This window comes from Notolepis coatsorum (assembly GCF_963971535.1).
Source record: "Notolepis coatsorum genome assembly, chromosome: 17".
NCBI lineage: Eukaryota > Metazoa > Chordata > Actinopteri > Aulopiformes > Paralepididae > Notolepis > Notolepis coatsorum.
This window is the reverse complement of record NC_140181.1, coordinates 62614497-62629352: the sequence shown is the minus strand read 5'-3', so window position 1 is coordinate 62629352 and position 14856 is coordinate 62614497. Positions and strand designations below refer to the sequence as shown.

Genomic DNA, 14856 nt, shown 5'->3' with positions numbered 1-14856 from the left:
CTTCATCCATATCTTGAATGGATCTGTACTTCAATATGTATTATGAATTAGAATTATGTTGTGATTTTGTGTGTGTGTGTGTGTGTGTGTGTGTGTGTGTGTGCGTGCGTGCGCGCATGTGCGTCTGTTTGTGTGTGTGTGTGCGTTTGTTTGTGTGTGTGTGTGTCTCAGTTCCAGCTACCAAGCTGAACACCATCACCAAGTCCAACCTGGGCCAGTGTGTCAGCAAGTATGACCTACTGGTGTGGTTCGAGATCAGCGAGCTGGAACCCACTGGAGAGTGAGTGTCCACACGCACACACACGCACCAATGGTAGTGCTTTGCCTTAAGAACAAGCAAGCAAACAGGGTATAGTGATAACAATCTATAACTATAATGAGCAACAATTCGTCTTTTCGTGTCCATATACAAAGCTATTCAGCCATATAAAGTCCAGCCAGTGCTTGGTACATTGCTATCCCTTGATGTTGTAGGTATTTTGCTGTGCAGGGTCCACCTAACAGAGGACATCGAAGGAGGTGCTCCATGGTCTGTGGTTCTGTGCCACAGTCGCATACTATTGGGTTGGGCCACTAAGATAACCCCATCTGCTTAGGGCTTCCCTGGAACGGCCAACACCTGAGCGGAGTCGGTTCAGGCACTTTCATTTTGCCCAGTTGTTATCTCCTGGTGGGAGGGTTTCGGCAGGGGGGATGAGCATAGTCGAGCTGTGTGGGTGGTTGGACAGCTTTTCCTTCCACATTCTAAGGCGGGATGGTGTTGTCTCCAGTGGAGCAGTGCTGGTCTGGAGACTTCTCCGTGATTTTAGTCGACTGGGGGCAGGTACATGGCCATGTAGGGGGTGCCTCTCATCTGTGGCTTGCCTGCACCCCTCTGTCCTGCTGGCTACTGCTCTTCTGATGTCTGGAGGGGCGATACCTGCCAGGATGTACAGGTTGTTCGTGTTAGTGGGCTTCAGGCACCCATTGATACACCTGCAGCTCTCGTTAAGAGCGGGGTCCAGTTTTTTAGCATGGGTGGATCTTTCCCACGCTGGGCTGGCATATTCTGCAGTAGAGAAGCTGAGGGCAGGGGCTGTGGCACGACTGGCACGTAGTGTCTTGGGTAACAATAACAGATAATAACAGATATACATGAAGAATGTCATCAGTATTTTGGTGATTGAGTTGTTATTCAGTGTGACCTCCCTTCCTCCACCAGGTACATCCCTGCGGTAGTGGACCACAGTGGAGGACTGCCCTGCCACGGTACCTACCTGCTGCACCAGGTACCAGAGCATCTGCTTAACCGACACCACACTTATCAGTATCAGTAGTGTAACTGAGGGGTACAATTCCCTGACTGTATTGATAAGTATGGTATCATTAAACCACTACCGCTTGATGTACTTTAACTTCTGGCCATACAGTACACGATATCTAAGTATGATGAACACTTTCCCACATATGAAATCAGGTCCACACAAATATAACAGTCGAAGGTTTAATATAGCAAAAGGTATATACAACATTCACTTAATTACATTTATGATTTGAATGCACTTGTAAGGCAAATGAGTATTCGTAGGCAAATCAACACTGAATGTCCAATCTCTGGTTACGCAGGAAGCAAGTATACAACCTGGTTCTTTAGGGAACTATAGCGATGGTACTTAAGGATTATAGCGGGATACTAAAGGGGTCCTGCTGGTTGTAAGTCAGTAGGGGGGGGGGGGGGGTTTGGAGAGCCGTCAGCTGCATCCCATCTGGCCAACGATTCCTGGGGAGAATTCAGGTACAGAACACAGTGCCCGCAGGATCTTGATCCACAGATGAATACACTTGGGCCCTCTTGTAGACGGTAGCTGTAGGCTGTAGGTCCACAACGAAGGAGAAGCGAGGCGGCCTCGGTCTGGGTTGAGCGCCGTCTCACCTGGGCTCCTCTCGGGGGTAATTCCAACACTCACCGGCGTTGGCTGTTATCCGCTCCACAAATCAAAGCACCCAAAGCAAATAGATATTCCATGCCGTATAGGCTCAGCAGTCGTCCGGGTAGGTAATCCAATGTGCAGGTCCACTCGTCCTCGCCCAGAACTCCTCGGATGAAAGCACCACGCGTGGTCTGCCCAGTCTGGTTAAGACTCTAGATAACGCGAGGAAACGATGGGGGTGCTGCTCACTTTAGAACTCTAACCGAACGATGCACCATACATAATAGACTATTATTAACTTAATAGAAATACGTCCCACTCGACGGTACAGTGCCAAACTATGACAATTCAGCTATGAATTTACACGAGGTCTCAATGCCTATTCTGGGGCCAAATAGGCCATACTGCACCACACGTGGGTCGTGGGTGAGGCTTCACGTCTGTTACTAGGTTGGAGGGTAAAGGACTAATGGACTAAAAGAAAGTTCTACTTTACTTGCGCCATATTTATATGCACGGTGAACAAATAGTACCATTCGTATTTCGGTAGCCGTATTCCTACGCGGAACCGGGGCTAGTTGGGACATGTTCGTCGGCACTATTGAACTTGACTCAAGGGGCCTGTCTGCTGGCGCCAGGTTCTTGTCCAATGAGAGAATGAACTATTATGGGCTGTAGTAGACTAAAGGGATATTCAGTGTATATGTACAAAGAATATACAAGGGATATCAAACGATATACAAATACTATTAAATATATATCCATAAATAAATATATATATTCGGTTTAATCTGATCCTTCACAACAGCCGCCCCCTAATTAGTCCCACCTAATTAGCTAAGCAGAGACAGATTAACCGCACTGTCTACCACTCAAGGTCCGCTGTAAGGGTCAGTCAACTCACAAAGTCGTGGGGTCATGGTCGTCATCGATAGTGTCTGGGAGTCTTGGCAGTTCTATTAGCCTCGCCACGGGTCGTGTGTAAGTCCGCCCTTGGACGAGCACTTCAGCTGCTCGGACCTTGCCATCGGCACCGGTGATCACTTTGCTTACGCGGCCAGCCGGCCACATAGCTCTGGGTAGTGACTGGTCGATAATCATGACGACTGTTCCTTCTGTCAAATTGTCTCTCTCTTTTACCCACTTCTGGCGGGTCTGTAGAGACGGTAGATAGTGGAGTAGGAAGCTATTCCAAAACTTGTCAGCCAGTACTTGACTGTACCTCCACATTCTTCGGCCGTTCGCTTCTTCAGGCCTGTACATTGTCTGGGGTAGTGCGGGGTCCAGCCGCCCCATCAAGAGTGTGTTGGGGGTGACTGGGTCGACATCTGCTACATCACTTGAGACGTAACCGAGGGGCTTGGAGTTCAATACTCCCTCGATCTCCGTGAGGACTGTCATTAGGACTTCTTCCGCCACAGTCTGGGCCCCAAGCACGGCGTACAGGGCTGTCTTTATAGAACGTACTTCTCGTTCCCAGGTTCCACCGAAGTGGGGTGCGTTCGGGGGATTAAACTGGAAGTCAATCTGGGATGGAGCGAGGTGGGTCTTAAGTTCTGGGCCCATAGCTTGGAAGCTCTCTCTCAGCTCTCTTTCTCCGCCTTTGAAGTTTGTCCCGTGATCAGACAACAATGTAGACGGTTTTCCTTTCCGCGATGTGAATCTTCGGAAGGCCATAAGGAATGAGTCTGTGCTCATGGTTGGAAGGAGTTCGATATGTATCGCTCTGGTGGTCATGCATTTGAATACAATACCCCACCGCTTCTCGGTTCCTCTTCCTTTCTTTATATACAACGGGCCAAAACAGTCCATGCCTGTGGCGTGAAAGGGCTTGTCGCCGAGTCGGAGGCGACAGGGAGGTAGGTCAGCCATCCGGGGTATGCTGGGCTGCGCGCGCCACTTTCGGCAGTCTAGACAGGTTCGCTGGAAGCGTTGCACTGCTTCTCTCCCTTGAAGTATCCAATAGCGACGTCTGATCTCCGCGAAGACTCTCTCTGCTCCTGCGTGGTGCACATCCTCGTCGTATTTCTTTATGATCAGCTCTGTGACCTTGTGTCGGCTGTTCAAGACTATCGGGTACTTAACGTCATCCGGTAGGTCGGGGGCTCTCCGCAGACGACCACCCACTCTGATGAGATTATGGGCGTCACTCTCGGGTGCCAGGTGGAGCAGTCTGCTGTCTGATGGGACGGGCTTTCCTCCCTGTAGACAGTCTAGCTCATCGGGGAACGAGTCTCTCTGGGCTCGTTGTAGTAGAAGAAGTTCTGCTTCTTCGTAGTCAGCTGCTGAAATGTCAGTGGTGGGCTGAATCTCTGGGTGGTGCCACAGGAATGTCTTTAGCTGCGCACTCTGTAGGGTGAGGCAATCATCTATGTTGGGGTCTGTGGAGGCAACTGTGCTCAATCCACAGAACATAGGTTTCTTGTTTTCAGCCTCCTCTTTACTCGCCTCCCGTGGGGTGGGCGTAGGCCACTCTTCTTCCGGGAGCTTGAGGAACTCTGGTCCGTCACTGTAGATGTTGTGACGGGTGAGGTCATCTAGGGACATTCCCCGGGTGATGACGTCAGCTGGGTTGTGTTTGGTGTCCACATACCGCCAGCTTGCTGCTTCTGTTAACTCTTGAATCTCTGTGACTCTGACTCCCACGAAGACCTTGTATCTGCATGAATCAGACTTGATCCATGTGAGTACTGTCGTAGAGTCTGACCACAAGATTGTTCTTTGCACCGGGATGGTGAGTTCACGTTGGATTAACGTGGCTAGATGCGCTCCTGCTAGGGCTGCGCAGAGCTCTAGACGCGGGATAGATTGTTGCTTTCGTGGGGCTATTCTTGAGCGAGCCAGGATGAAAGCGGTGTGTATCTCTCCTCCCTTCTCTTGGGCACGCAAGTAGGCCACAGATCCATAGGCTACTTCGGAGGCGTCGCTGAAGACGTGTAGATCCATCTTGCATGTCTTTGGCCTCACTGTGGGTGGGAAGTAGCTGCGGCGTATGTTGACGCCTGGGAGTGAGCGGAGTTCCGTCTCCCACTCTCTCCATGTGGAGGCAAGGTGTGCGGGTATTGGGTCGTCCCAGCCCTGGTCCTTGTCCCATAGTGCTCGTACAATCATCTTTGCCCTGGTGGTGTAAGGTAGAATACATCCCAACGGGTCATATTGTCTGGCGAGTGTTCTGTACACACTCCGTCTGGTGGTCGGTATCGCCGTCGACCTTCCCTGCTCCGTGGTCAGGGGTTTGTGTCTATAGTGGAGCGAGTCTGTTTTGAAGCGCCAGACTAGTCCTAGTGTCATTTCTTGGGCTTCTCCTGGGATGGTCGCCATCCAGGTCTCGCTACTGGCTGCCTTGTCCGCGGGGGAGAGGCTGCGCAATACTTGCGGGTCGCTGCTGGCCCACTGCCTGAGATCAAAGCCGCCTTTGATCAGGGAGGCGCGTAGCTTGAGTAGGAGAGCCTCGGCTTCTTCTTGGGTCGAAACGCTTTGTAAACAGTTGTCCACATAGAAACTGTTCTTCACACTGTGTCGGACCTCTTCATCTGCTGCTGGGTCCTCTGCGACGTGTTTCTGCAGTGCAAATGTAGCACAGCACGGGCTGCATGTGGTTCCGAAGGGGAGGACTTCCCATTGGTAGATGGCTGGGTGCTCATCTCCGATCCTCTCCCTCCATAGGAACCGCAGTAGGGGCTTATCCTCCTCCACTAGTCTCACCTGCAGGAACATCCCTTTGATATCCCCGCTGATAGCCACCTTGTCCTGGCGGAAGCGTAGTAGCACGCCTAGTAGAGAGGGGCCGAGTGTGGGGCCGGGCAAGAGCTCTTTATTCAGATTCTGGGATCCGATCTGGTAGCTGCAGTTAAACACAATGCGATCCTTGCCGTTGTGGTGGACCTTGTGGTGCGGCACGTACCATGATTCGGTCGTCTGATCGGCCTCTTTAATGTCAATCTTCATTACGTGTCTCGCTGTGATTAGCTTCTCAATCTCAGCGCGGTACACACTCTCTTGAGCGGGGTCTTTGGCTAGGCGCCGCTCTGTGTTCAATAGATGCCGCTCCGTAGCTTCTTTCGTGGCGTGAAAGGTGGGCATTCCCTCTCGCCTCAGGAGTGGAGTTGCGTATCTCATCACTCCGCCGACTGTGACTCTCTTTGTCCCTTGCTCGAGGAGGTTTATGGCGTAAATGTCTTCTTTAGAACGAATGTCTTTCTTTTCGTTCTTAAAGGGCATTGTCTCTAGTGTCCATAGCCTCTCGACATGCTGCAGGAGAGTGGTGTCTTCTTCTGTCACTCTGGAGTGGAGGCAGCTAGTGGCTGCTGTTCGGTTGAGAGATTTAGCGAGGGGGCCTTGTAGTGTCCATCCTAGGCGGGTCTCGACTGCTGCAGGACAGCCTCTGGGTCCTGTATGGACCCGGTCTATCGGGACTATGAGGTCTGCCTATCAGCAGGGTCGAGGTGGCGCCGTCGATGAGCGGGATAGGTAGTTGACGCAGGTGCACATATTTATCCATCAGTTTGGCGATGGGGTAGGTGTACTGTGATAGTCCTATTTCTTGGCTGGTGAAAGCATTTGTAATCCTATACCGTCTCTCTGGCTGCCTGCTTGCTGCGATAGTGAAGGAGACATTCTCGCCTTTTATCGTCTTTAAATCTCTTCTTATTGTCCGAATCGTCATCTGGTTCTCGCTCCCCCGCAGTCCCAGCTGGGCCGCAGCGGATGCGAGGAGAAGGGTCTTCTCTGACCCGTCATCAAGGACGGCGTAAGTGTCCATGACTTTATCTTGGTGGCTCAATGTTACACGGACTACCTTTAAGAGCACCTGGGCGCCGCTGCTGCTGGCGGGGTCAATGTACATGACACTTGCCTTTGTGCTGCTCGATGGTGCAGGTGCAGGCTTTCTTCTGTTACTGTCGTGTAGGACATCTAGGTGGGCTCCGTCACACCGACTGCACCTCTTCTTTAGGCGGCACTCGGCTGCCATGTGACTGCGCGCACATCGGTAACAGCGCCTGTTGGACTTTATCCATTGACTCACTTCTTCTGCATTCATCTTCTTGAACAGGTCACATTGTGACAGCCAGTGTTCCTTCTCGCAGTACGGGCACACCATCTTCCACTTCTCTTTTCTCGAGGGGGTACTGTGGTTCTTACTGCTCGGTACTGATTCTGATTGGTGCATGACAGTCACTGATCTTCTTCCATCGTTTACTCTCCTAGGTCCCTCTCTGGAGCTTGGTGTGCTCCGCACGAATGTATCCAAGCGTAGGCTGCTGACTTCTCTCGTCAGGAAGTCGGCTAAATCGAGGAGGGATGGTTCGGGACCGTTAGGATCACGGTGGTCTCTTTGCCGCCTAAAGCGCTCTTGTCTGGCGGGCGGCAGCTTCTCTAAAATCCTCTCGACGTTAGAGTTGGCGTATAGCTCGTGCATACCCTTTTCTCGTTGCGCTCCCAGCATCCCTACCAGGGACTGCACTTTTATAGACAGGTCGTCTAGTGAGCGATTGTCTGTTGCTGGGGGTAGGCGGTCAATATGCCTTATCTCTTGGATTACGTAATCCCATATACGTCCATATCTCTGGTCCAGCGCTGCTAGAGCCGCGGTGTATGGGGTCGTAGAGGTGGCATAGGCTAGCACTATATTGTGCGCTCGGGGTACTTTCAGGTGCTTCAGTAATATTGCATACTTGTGGCGTTCGTCAACGACATCCACCATCATTGTCTCTAAGCACATCCGGAGCTCCGTGTACTGTGCTCGATTCTCATGGGTGAAGTCTGGAAACGTCGGTGTGCCAATGTATGACGCCGTGGATGGCTGGCACATCGGTGAGCGTTGGGAGAGAGGCCTCCTAGGCGAGTCTCCTCTTGCGCCTCTCTGTGGGCTGGTACCGGCAGGGTACCATGGCCCGCTGGTCCAGGTGCTGTTCCTCGGGGCTGGTCGTGCGTCATGCTCACCCGTGAATAGAGTCGGGGGTCTGTAGCGCAGCGCCGCGGGGGTATAGCCTGGGCTGTACTGGACCTCCTGGTCCGGTGGAGTACTGTGCTGTCGTCGGGCTTGGTTCTCCTCCTCTCCCTCTTCTTCTTCTGTCAGGTCCTCTAGATCCTGTAGTCGTTTATTTAGCCTCTCCGCAGTGTATGCTGCTCCTTCCTTGTAGCTGGGTCTCGCTTGGACCGGTCGGGGAAGGGGGTCTGCGGGGGGTATAGGCTCTCTCTGGTGGTCAAGTTCAGGGTCGCTTGGTCGGTTAGGGGATGCTGCCCTTGACTGTTGTCTCGACGAGGCCCTTGAACCCCTGGCGGAGGGAGAGGGTGTTGCCTTGGTGATCAGCTGCTCCATTAGCTGCGCTTGTAGTCTGTCGCGCTCGCCCTGTAGTCTGTCGCGCTCGGCTTCGCGCTGGATGAAAGCGATGTCGCGCTCTGCTTCTCTTTGGGCACCGTCAGCGGCGCGCTGGGTGTCGGACCGGTCTCTTGCCATATTCTCTTCCGTCTGAAGGCGTCTCATCTCCAGGCGTATGTGCTCTTCGCTCCGTTGCTGTGTTTGGAGTCGATCGCGTTCACCCTGAAGTCGATCGCGTTCACCCTGGAGTCGATCGCGTTCGGTAGAGGCTGTCAGGCTGACGAGGAACGCCTGTGACAGCATCCTCTCCGCCTCGCTGGGGGAAGACGCTTGTAGAGGTGAGCCGCTCCTGGCTGTACTCGTTGGGGAGTCCTGGAGCTCTATCTCCTCGGCGCTCTCCTCATCTTGTTCCGTGCAGGGTTCCACCTCTGGAGGGTTGTCTTCCTCCCGGAGCTGGTCGGGGACTACTTCTTCGGTATTGGCGGGGGGTAAAGGCATGTCTGTTCCCTCCTGGTCCCCACCGTGAGCTTGGTCAGTTACATTAGAACCCACTAGGGCCTCTGTGGTCGGGGTAACCTGGTCGTTAAGGTCAGACATAATTTTACTTTCTACTTTTACCGCGTTTACCGTCTGTAGAAGGCTAGGTAGTTGACTGACAGCGTAATCCTCTAAGTACTGAGGTGTCTGTCGTCTGCGCCGCGGGCGTTCTACGTTAGGAGGACCGTTTCGTGGAGTGTTCATCATAGGCCATTTCAATATTAATAACACTATATTAATATTACACTAGTTACCCATCCGGCTCGAAGGACCAATTGTAACTGAGGGGTACAATTCCCTGACTGTATTGATAAGTATGGTATCATTAAACCACTACCGCTTGATGTACTTTAACTTCTGGCCATACAGTACACGATATCTAAGTATGATGAACACTTTCCCACATATGAAATCAGGTCCACACAAATATAACAGTCGAAGGTTTAATATAGCAAAAGGTATATACAACATTCACTTAATTACATTTATGATTTGAATGCACTTGTAAGGCAAATGAGTATTCGTAGGCAAATCAACACTGAATGTCCAATCTCTGGTTACGCAGGAAGCAAGTATACAACCTGGTTCTTTAGGGAACTATAGCGATGGTACTTAAGGATTATAGCGGGATACTAAAGGGGTCCTGCTGGTTGTAAGTCAGTAGGGGGGGGGGGGTTTGGAGAGCCGTCAGCTGCATCCCATCTGGCCAACGATTCCTGGGGAGAATTCAGGTACAGAACACAGTGCCCGCAGGATCTTGATCCACAGATGAATACACTTGGGCCCTCTTGTAGACGGTAGCTGTAGGCTGTAGGTCCACAACGAAGGAGAAGCGAGGCGGCCTCGGTCTGGGTTGAGCGCCGTCTCACCTGGGCTCCTCTCGGGGGTAATTCCAACACTCACCGGCGTTGGCTGTTATCCGCTCCACAAATCAAAGCACCCAAAGCAAATAGATATTCCATGCCGTATAGGCTCAGCAGTCGTCCGGGTAGGTAATCCAATGTGCAGGTCCACTCGTCCTCGCCCAGAACTCCTCGGATGAAAGCACCACGCGTGGTCTGCCCAGCCTGGTTAAGACTCTAGATAACGCGAGGAAACGATGGGGGTGCTGCTCACTTTAGAACTCTAACCGAACGATGCACCATACATAATAGACTATTATTAACTTAATAGAAATACGTCCCACTCGACGGTACAGTGCCAAACTATGACAATTCAGCTATGAATTTACACGAGGTCTCAATGCCTATTCTGGGGCCAAATAGGCCATACTGCACCACACGTGGGTCGTGGGTGAGGCTTCACGTCTGTTACTAGGTTGGAGGGTAAAGGACTAATGGACTAAAAGAAAGTTCTACTTTACTTGCGCCATATTTATATGCACGGTGAACAAATAGTACCATTCGTATTTCGGTAGCCGTATTCCTACGCGGAACCGGGGCTAGTTGGGACATGTTCGTCGGCACTATTGAACTTGACTCAAGGGGCCTGTCTGCTGGCGCCAGGTTCTTGTCCAATGAGAGAATGAACTATTATGGGCTGTAGTAGACTAAAGGGATATTCAGTGTATATGTACAAAGAATATACAAGGGATATCAAACGATATACAAATACTATTAAATATATATCCATAAATAAATATATATATTCGGTTTAATCTGATCCTTCACAACAAGTAGGTTTAGTACTGTATCAGTATCAGCAGGTTTAGTACTGTATCAGTATCAGCAGGTTTAGTACTGTATCAGTATCAGTAGGTTTAGTACTGTCTATCAGTATCAGCAGGTTTAGTACTGTATCAGTATCAGTAGGTTTAGTACTGTCTATCAGTATCAGCAGGTTTAGTACTGTATCAGTATCAGCAGGTTTAGTACTGTCTATCAGTATCAGCAGGTTTAGTACTGTATCAGTATCAGCAGGTTTAGTACTGTATCAGTATCAGCAGGTTTAGTACTGTATCAGTATCAGCAGGTTTAGTACTGTATCACTATCAGCAGGTTTAGTACTGTATCAGTATCAGCAGGTTTAGTACTGTAGTATCAGTAGGTTTAGTACTGTATCAGTATCAGCAGGTTTAGTACTGTATCAGTATCAGTAGGTTTAGTACTGTCTATTAGTATCAGCAGGTTTAGTACTGTATCAGTATCAGTAGGTTTAGTACTGTATCAGTATCAGCAGGTTTAGTACTGTATCAGTATCAGTAGGTTTAGTACTGTATCAGTATCAGTAGGTTTAGTACTGTATCAGTATCAGCAGGTTTAGTACTGTATCAGTATCAGTAGGTTTAGTACTGTATCAGTATCAGTAGGTTTAGTACTGTATCAGTATCAGCAGGTTTAGTACTGTATCAGTATCAGTAGGTTTAGTACTGTATCAGTATCAGTAGGTTTAGTACTGTATCAGTATCAGCAGGTTTAGTACTGTATCAGTATCAGTAGGTTTAGTACTGTATCAGTATCAGTAGGTTTAGTACTGTATCAGTATCAGTAGGTTTAGTACTGTCTATCAGTATCAGTAGGTTTAGTACTGTATCAGTATCAGTAGGTTTAGTACTGTATCAGTATCAGTAGGTTTAGTACTGTATCAGTATCAGCAGGTTTAGTACTGTAGTATCAGTAGGTTTAGTACTGTATCAGTATCAGCAGGTTTAGTACTGTATCAGTATCAGTAGGTTTAGTACTGTCTATTAGTATCAGCAGGTTTAGTACTGTATCAGTATCAGCAGGTTTAGTACTGTATCAGTATCAGTAGGTTTAGTACTGTATCAGTATCAGTAGGTTTAGTACTGTATCAGTATCAGTAGGTTTAGTACTGTATCAGTATCAGCAGGTTTAGTACTGTATCAGTATCAGTAGGTTTAGTACTGTATCAGTATCAGTAGGTTTAGTACTGTCTATCAGTATCAGTAGGTTTAGTACTGTCTATCAGTATCAGTAGGTTTAGTACTGTCTATCAGTATCAGTAGGTTTAGTACTGTATCAGTATCAGTAGGTTTAGTACTGTATCAGTATCAGCAGGTTTAGTACTGTCTATCAGTATCAGTAGGTTTAGTACTGTCTATCAGTATCAGCAGGTTTAGTACTGTATCAGTATCAGCAGGTTTAGTACTGTATCAGTATCAGCAGGTTTAGTACTGTATCAGTATCAGTAGGTTTAGTACTGTCTATTAGTATCAGCAGGTTTAGTACTGTATCAGTATCAGTAGGTTTAGTACTGTATCAGTATCAGTAGGTTTAGTACTGTCTATCAGTATCAGTAGGTTTAGTACTGTATCAGTATCAGTAGGTTTAGTACTGTCTATCAGTATCAGCAGGTTTAGTACTGTATCAGTATCAGCAGGTTTAGTACTGTATCAGTATCAGTAGGTTTAGTACTGTCTATCAGTATCAGTAGGTTTAGTACTGTCTATCAGTATCAGTAGGTTTAGTACTGTCTATCAGTATCAGTAGGTTTAGTACTGTCTATCAGTATCAGTAGGTTTAGTACTGTCTATCAGTATCAGCAGGTTTAGTACTGTATCAGTATCAGTAGGTTTAGTACTGTCTATTAGTATCAGCAGGTTTAGTACTGTATCAGTATCAGTAGGTTTAGTACTGTCTATTAGTATCAGCAGGTTTAGTACTGTATCAGTATCAGTAGGTTTAGTACTGTATCAGTATCAGTAGGTTTAGTACTGTATCAGTATCAGTAGGTTTAGTACTGTATCAGTATCAGCAGGTTTAGTACTGTATCAGTATCAGTAGGTTTAGTACTGTATCAGTATCAGTAGGTTTAGTACTGTATCAGTATCAGTAGGTTTAGTACTGTATCAGTATCAGCAGGTTTAGTACTGTCTATCAGTATCAGTAGGTTTAGTACTGTATCAGTATCAGTAGGTTTAGTACTGTATCAGTATCAGCAGGTTTAGTACTGTATCAGTATCAGTAGGTTTAGTACTGTCTATCAGTATCAGCAGGTTTAGTACTGTATCAGTATCAGCAGGTTTAGTACTGTATCAGTATCAGCAGGTTTAGTACTGTATCAGTATCAGTAGGTTTAGTACTGTATCAGTATCAGCAGGTTTAGTACTGTATCAGTATCAGTAGGTTTAGTACTGTATCAGTATCAGCAGGTTTAGTACTGTATCAGTATCAGTAGGTTTAGTACTGTCTATTAGTATCAGCAGGTTTAGTACTGTATCAGTATCAGTAGGTTTAGTACTGTATCAGTATCAGTAGGTTTAGTACTGTATCAGTATCAGTAGGTTTAGTACTGTATCAGTATCAGTAGGTTTAGTACTGTATCAGTATCAGTAGGTTTAGTACTGTATCAGTATCAGCAGGTTTAGTACTGTATCAGTATCAGCAGGTTTAGTACTGTATCAGTATCAGTAGGTTTAGTACTGTATCAGTATCAGTAGGTTTAGTACTGTCTATTAGTATCAGCAGGTTTAGTACTGTATCAGTATCAGCAGGTTTAGTACTGTATCAGTATCAGTAGGTTTAGTACTGTATCAGTATCAGTAGGTTTAGTACTGTATCAGTATCAGCAGGTTTAGTACTGTATCAGTATCAGTAGGTTTAGTACTGTATCAGTATCAGTAGGTTTAGTACTGTATCAGTATCAGTAGGTTTAGTACTGTATCAGTATCAGTAGGTTTAGTACTGTATCAGTATCAGCAGGTTTAGTACTGTATCAGTATCAGCAGGTTTAGTACTGTATCAGTATCAGTAGGTTTAGTACTGTATCAGTATCAGCAGGTTTAGTACTGTATCAGTATCAGCAGGTTTAGTACTGTATCAGTATCAGCAGGTTTAGTACTGTATCAGTATCAGTAGGTTTAGTACTGTATCAGTATCAGTAGGTTTAGTACTGTCTATTAGTATCAGCAGGTTTAGTACTGTATCAGTATCAGTAGGTTTAGTACTGTATCAGTATCAGTAGGTTTAGTACTGTATCAGTATCAGTAGGTTTAGTACTGTCTATTAGTATCAGCAGGTTTAGTACTATATCAGTATCAGTAGGTTTAGTACTGTATCAGTATCAGTAGGTTTAGTACTGTCTATTAGTATCAGCAGGTTTAGTACTGTATCAGTATCAGTAGGTTTAGTACTGTCTATTAGTATCAGCAGGTTTAGTACTGTATCAGTATCAGTAGGTTTAGTACTGTATCAGTATCAGTAGGTTTAGTACTGTATCAGTATCAGTAGGTTTAGTACTGTCTATTAGTATCAGCAGGTTTAGTACTGTATCAGTATCAGTAGGTTTAGTACTGTATCAGTATCAGTAGGTTTAGTACTGTATCAGTATCAGTAGGTTTAGTACTGTATCAGTATCAGTAGGTTTAGTACTGTATCAGTATCAGCAGGTTTAGTACTGTATCAGTATCAGTAGGTTTAGTACTGTATCAGTATCAGTAGGTTTAGTACTGTCTATTAGTATCAGCAGGTTTAGTACTGTATCAGTATCAGTAGGTTTAGTACTGTATCAGTATCAGCAGGTTTAGTACTGTATCAGTATCAGTAGGTTTAGTACTGTATCAGTATCAGTAGGTTTAGTACTGTATCAGTATCAGCAGGTTTAGTACTGTATCAGTATCAGTAGGTTTAGTACTGTATCAGTATCAGTAGGTTTAGTACTGTATCAGTATCAGTAGGTTTAGTACTGTATCAGTATCAGTAGGTTTAGTACTGTATCAGTATCAGCAGGTTTAGTACTGTATCAGTATCAGCAGGTTTAGTACTGTATCAGTATCAGCAGGTTTAGTACTGTATCAGTATCAGTAGGTTTAGTACTGTATCAGTATCAGCAGGTTTAGTACTGTATCAGTATCAGCAGGTTTAGTACTGTATCAGTATCAGCAGGTTTAGTACTGTATCAGTATCAGCAGGTTTAGTACTGTATCAGTATCAGCAGGTTTAGTACTGTATCAGTATCAGTAGGTTTAGTACTGTATCAGTATCAGCAGGTTTAGTACTGTATCAGTATCAGCAGGTTTAGTACTGTATCAGTATCAGCAGGTTTAGTACTGTATCAGTATCAGTAGGTTTAGTACTGTCTATTAGTATCAGCAGGTTTAGTACTGTATCAGTATCAGCAGGTTTAGTA

General features: G+C 47.0%; 1 protein-coding gene across 1 annotated transcript in view; it reads left to right on the top strand.

Annotated features, from left to right (window-relative positions):
• The window catches only part of kif1b (kinesin family member 1B), a 142304-nt gene that overhangs the window by 104959 nt on the left and 22489 nt on the right, over positions 1-14856 (top strand). The window contains exons 34-35 of the mRNA XM_084334128.1: positions 172-280; positions 1202-1268. Coding sequence (XP_084190254.1) covers positions 172-280; positions 1202-1268 — 176 coding nt within the window. The remainder of the gene's footprint in view (positions 1-171; positions 281-1201; positions 1269-14856) is intronic.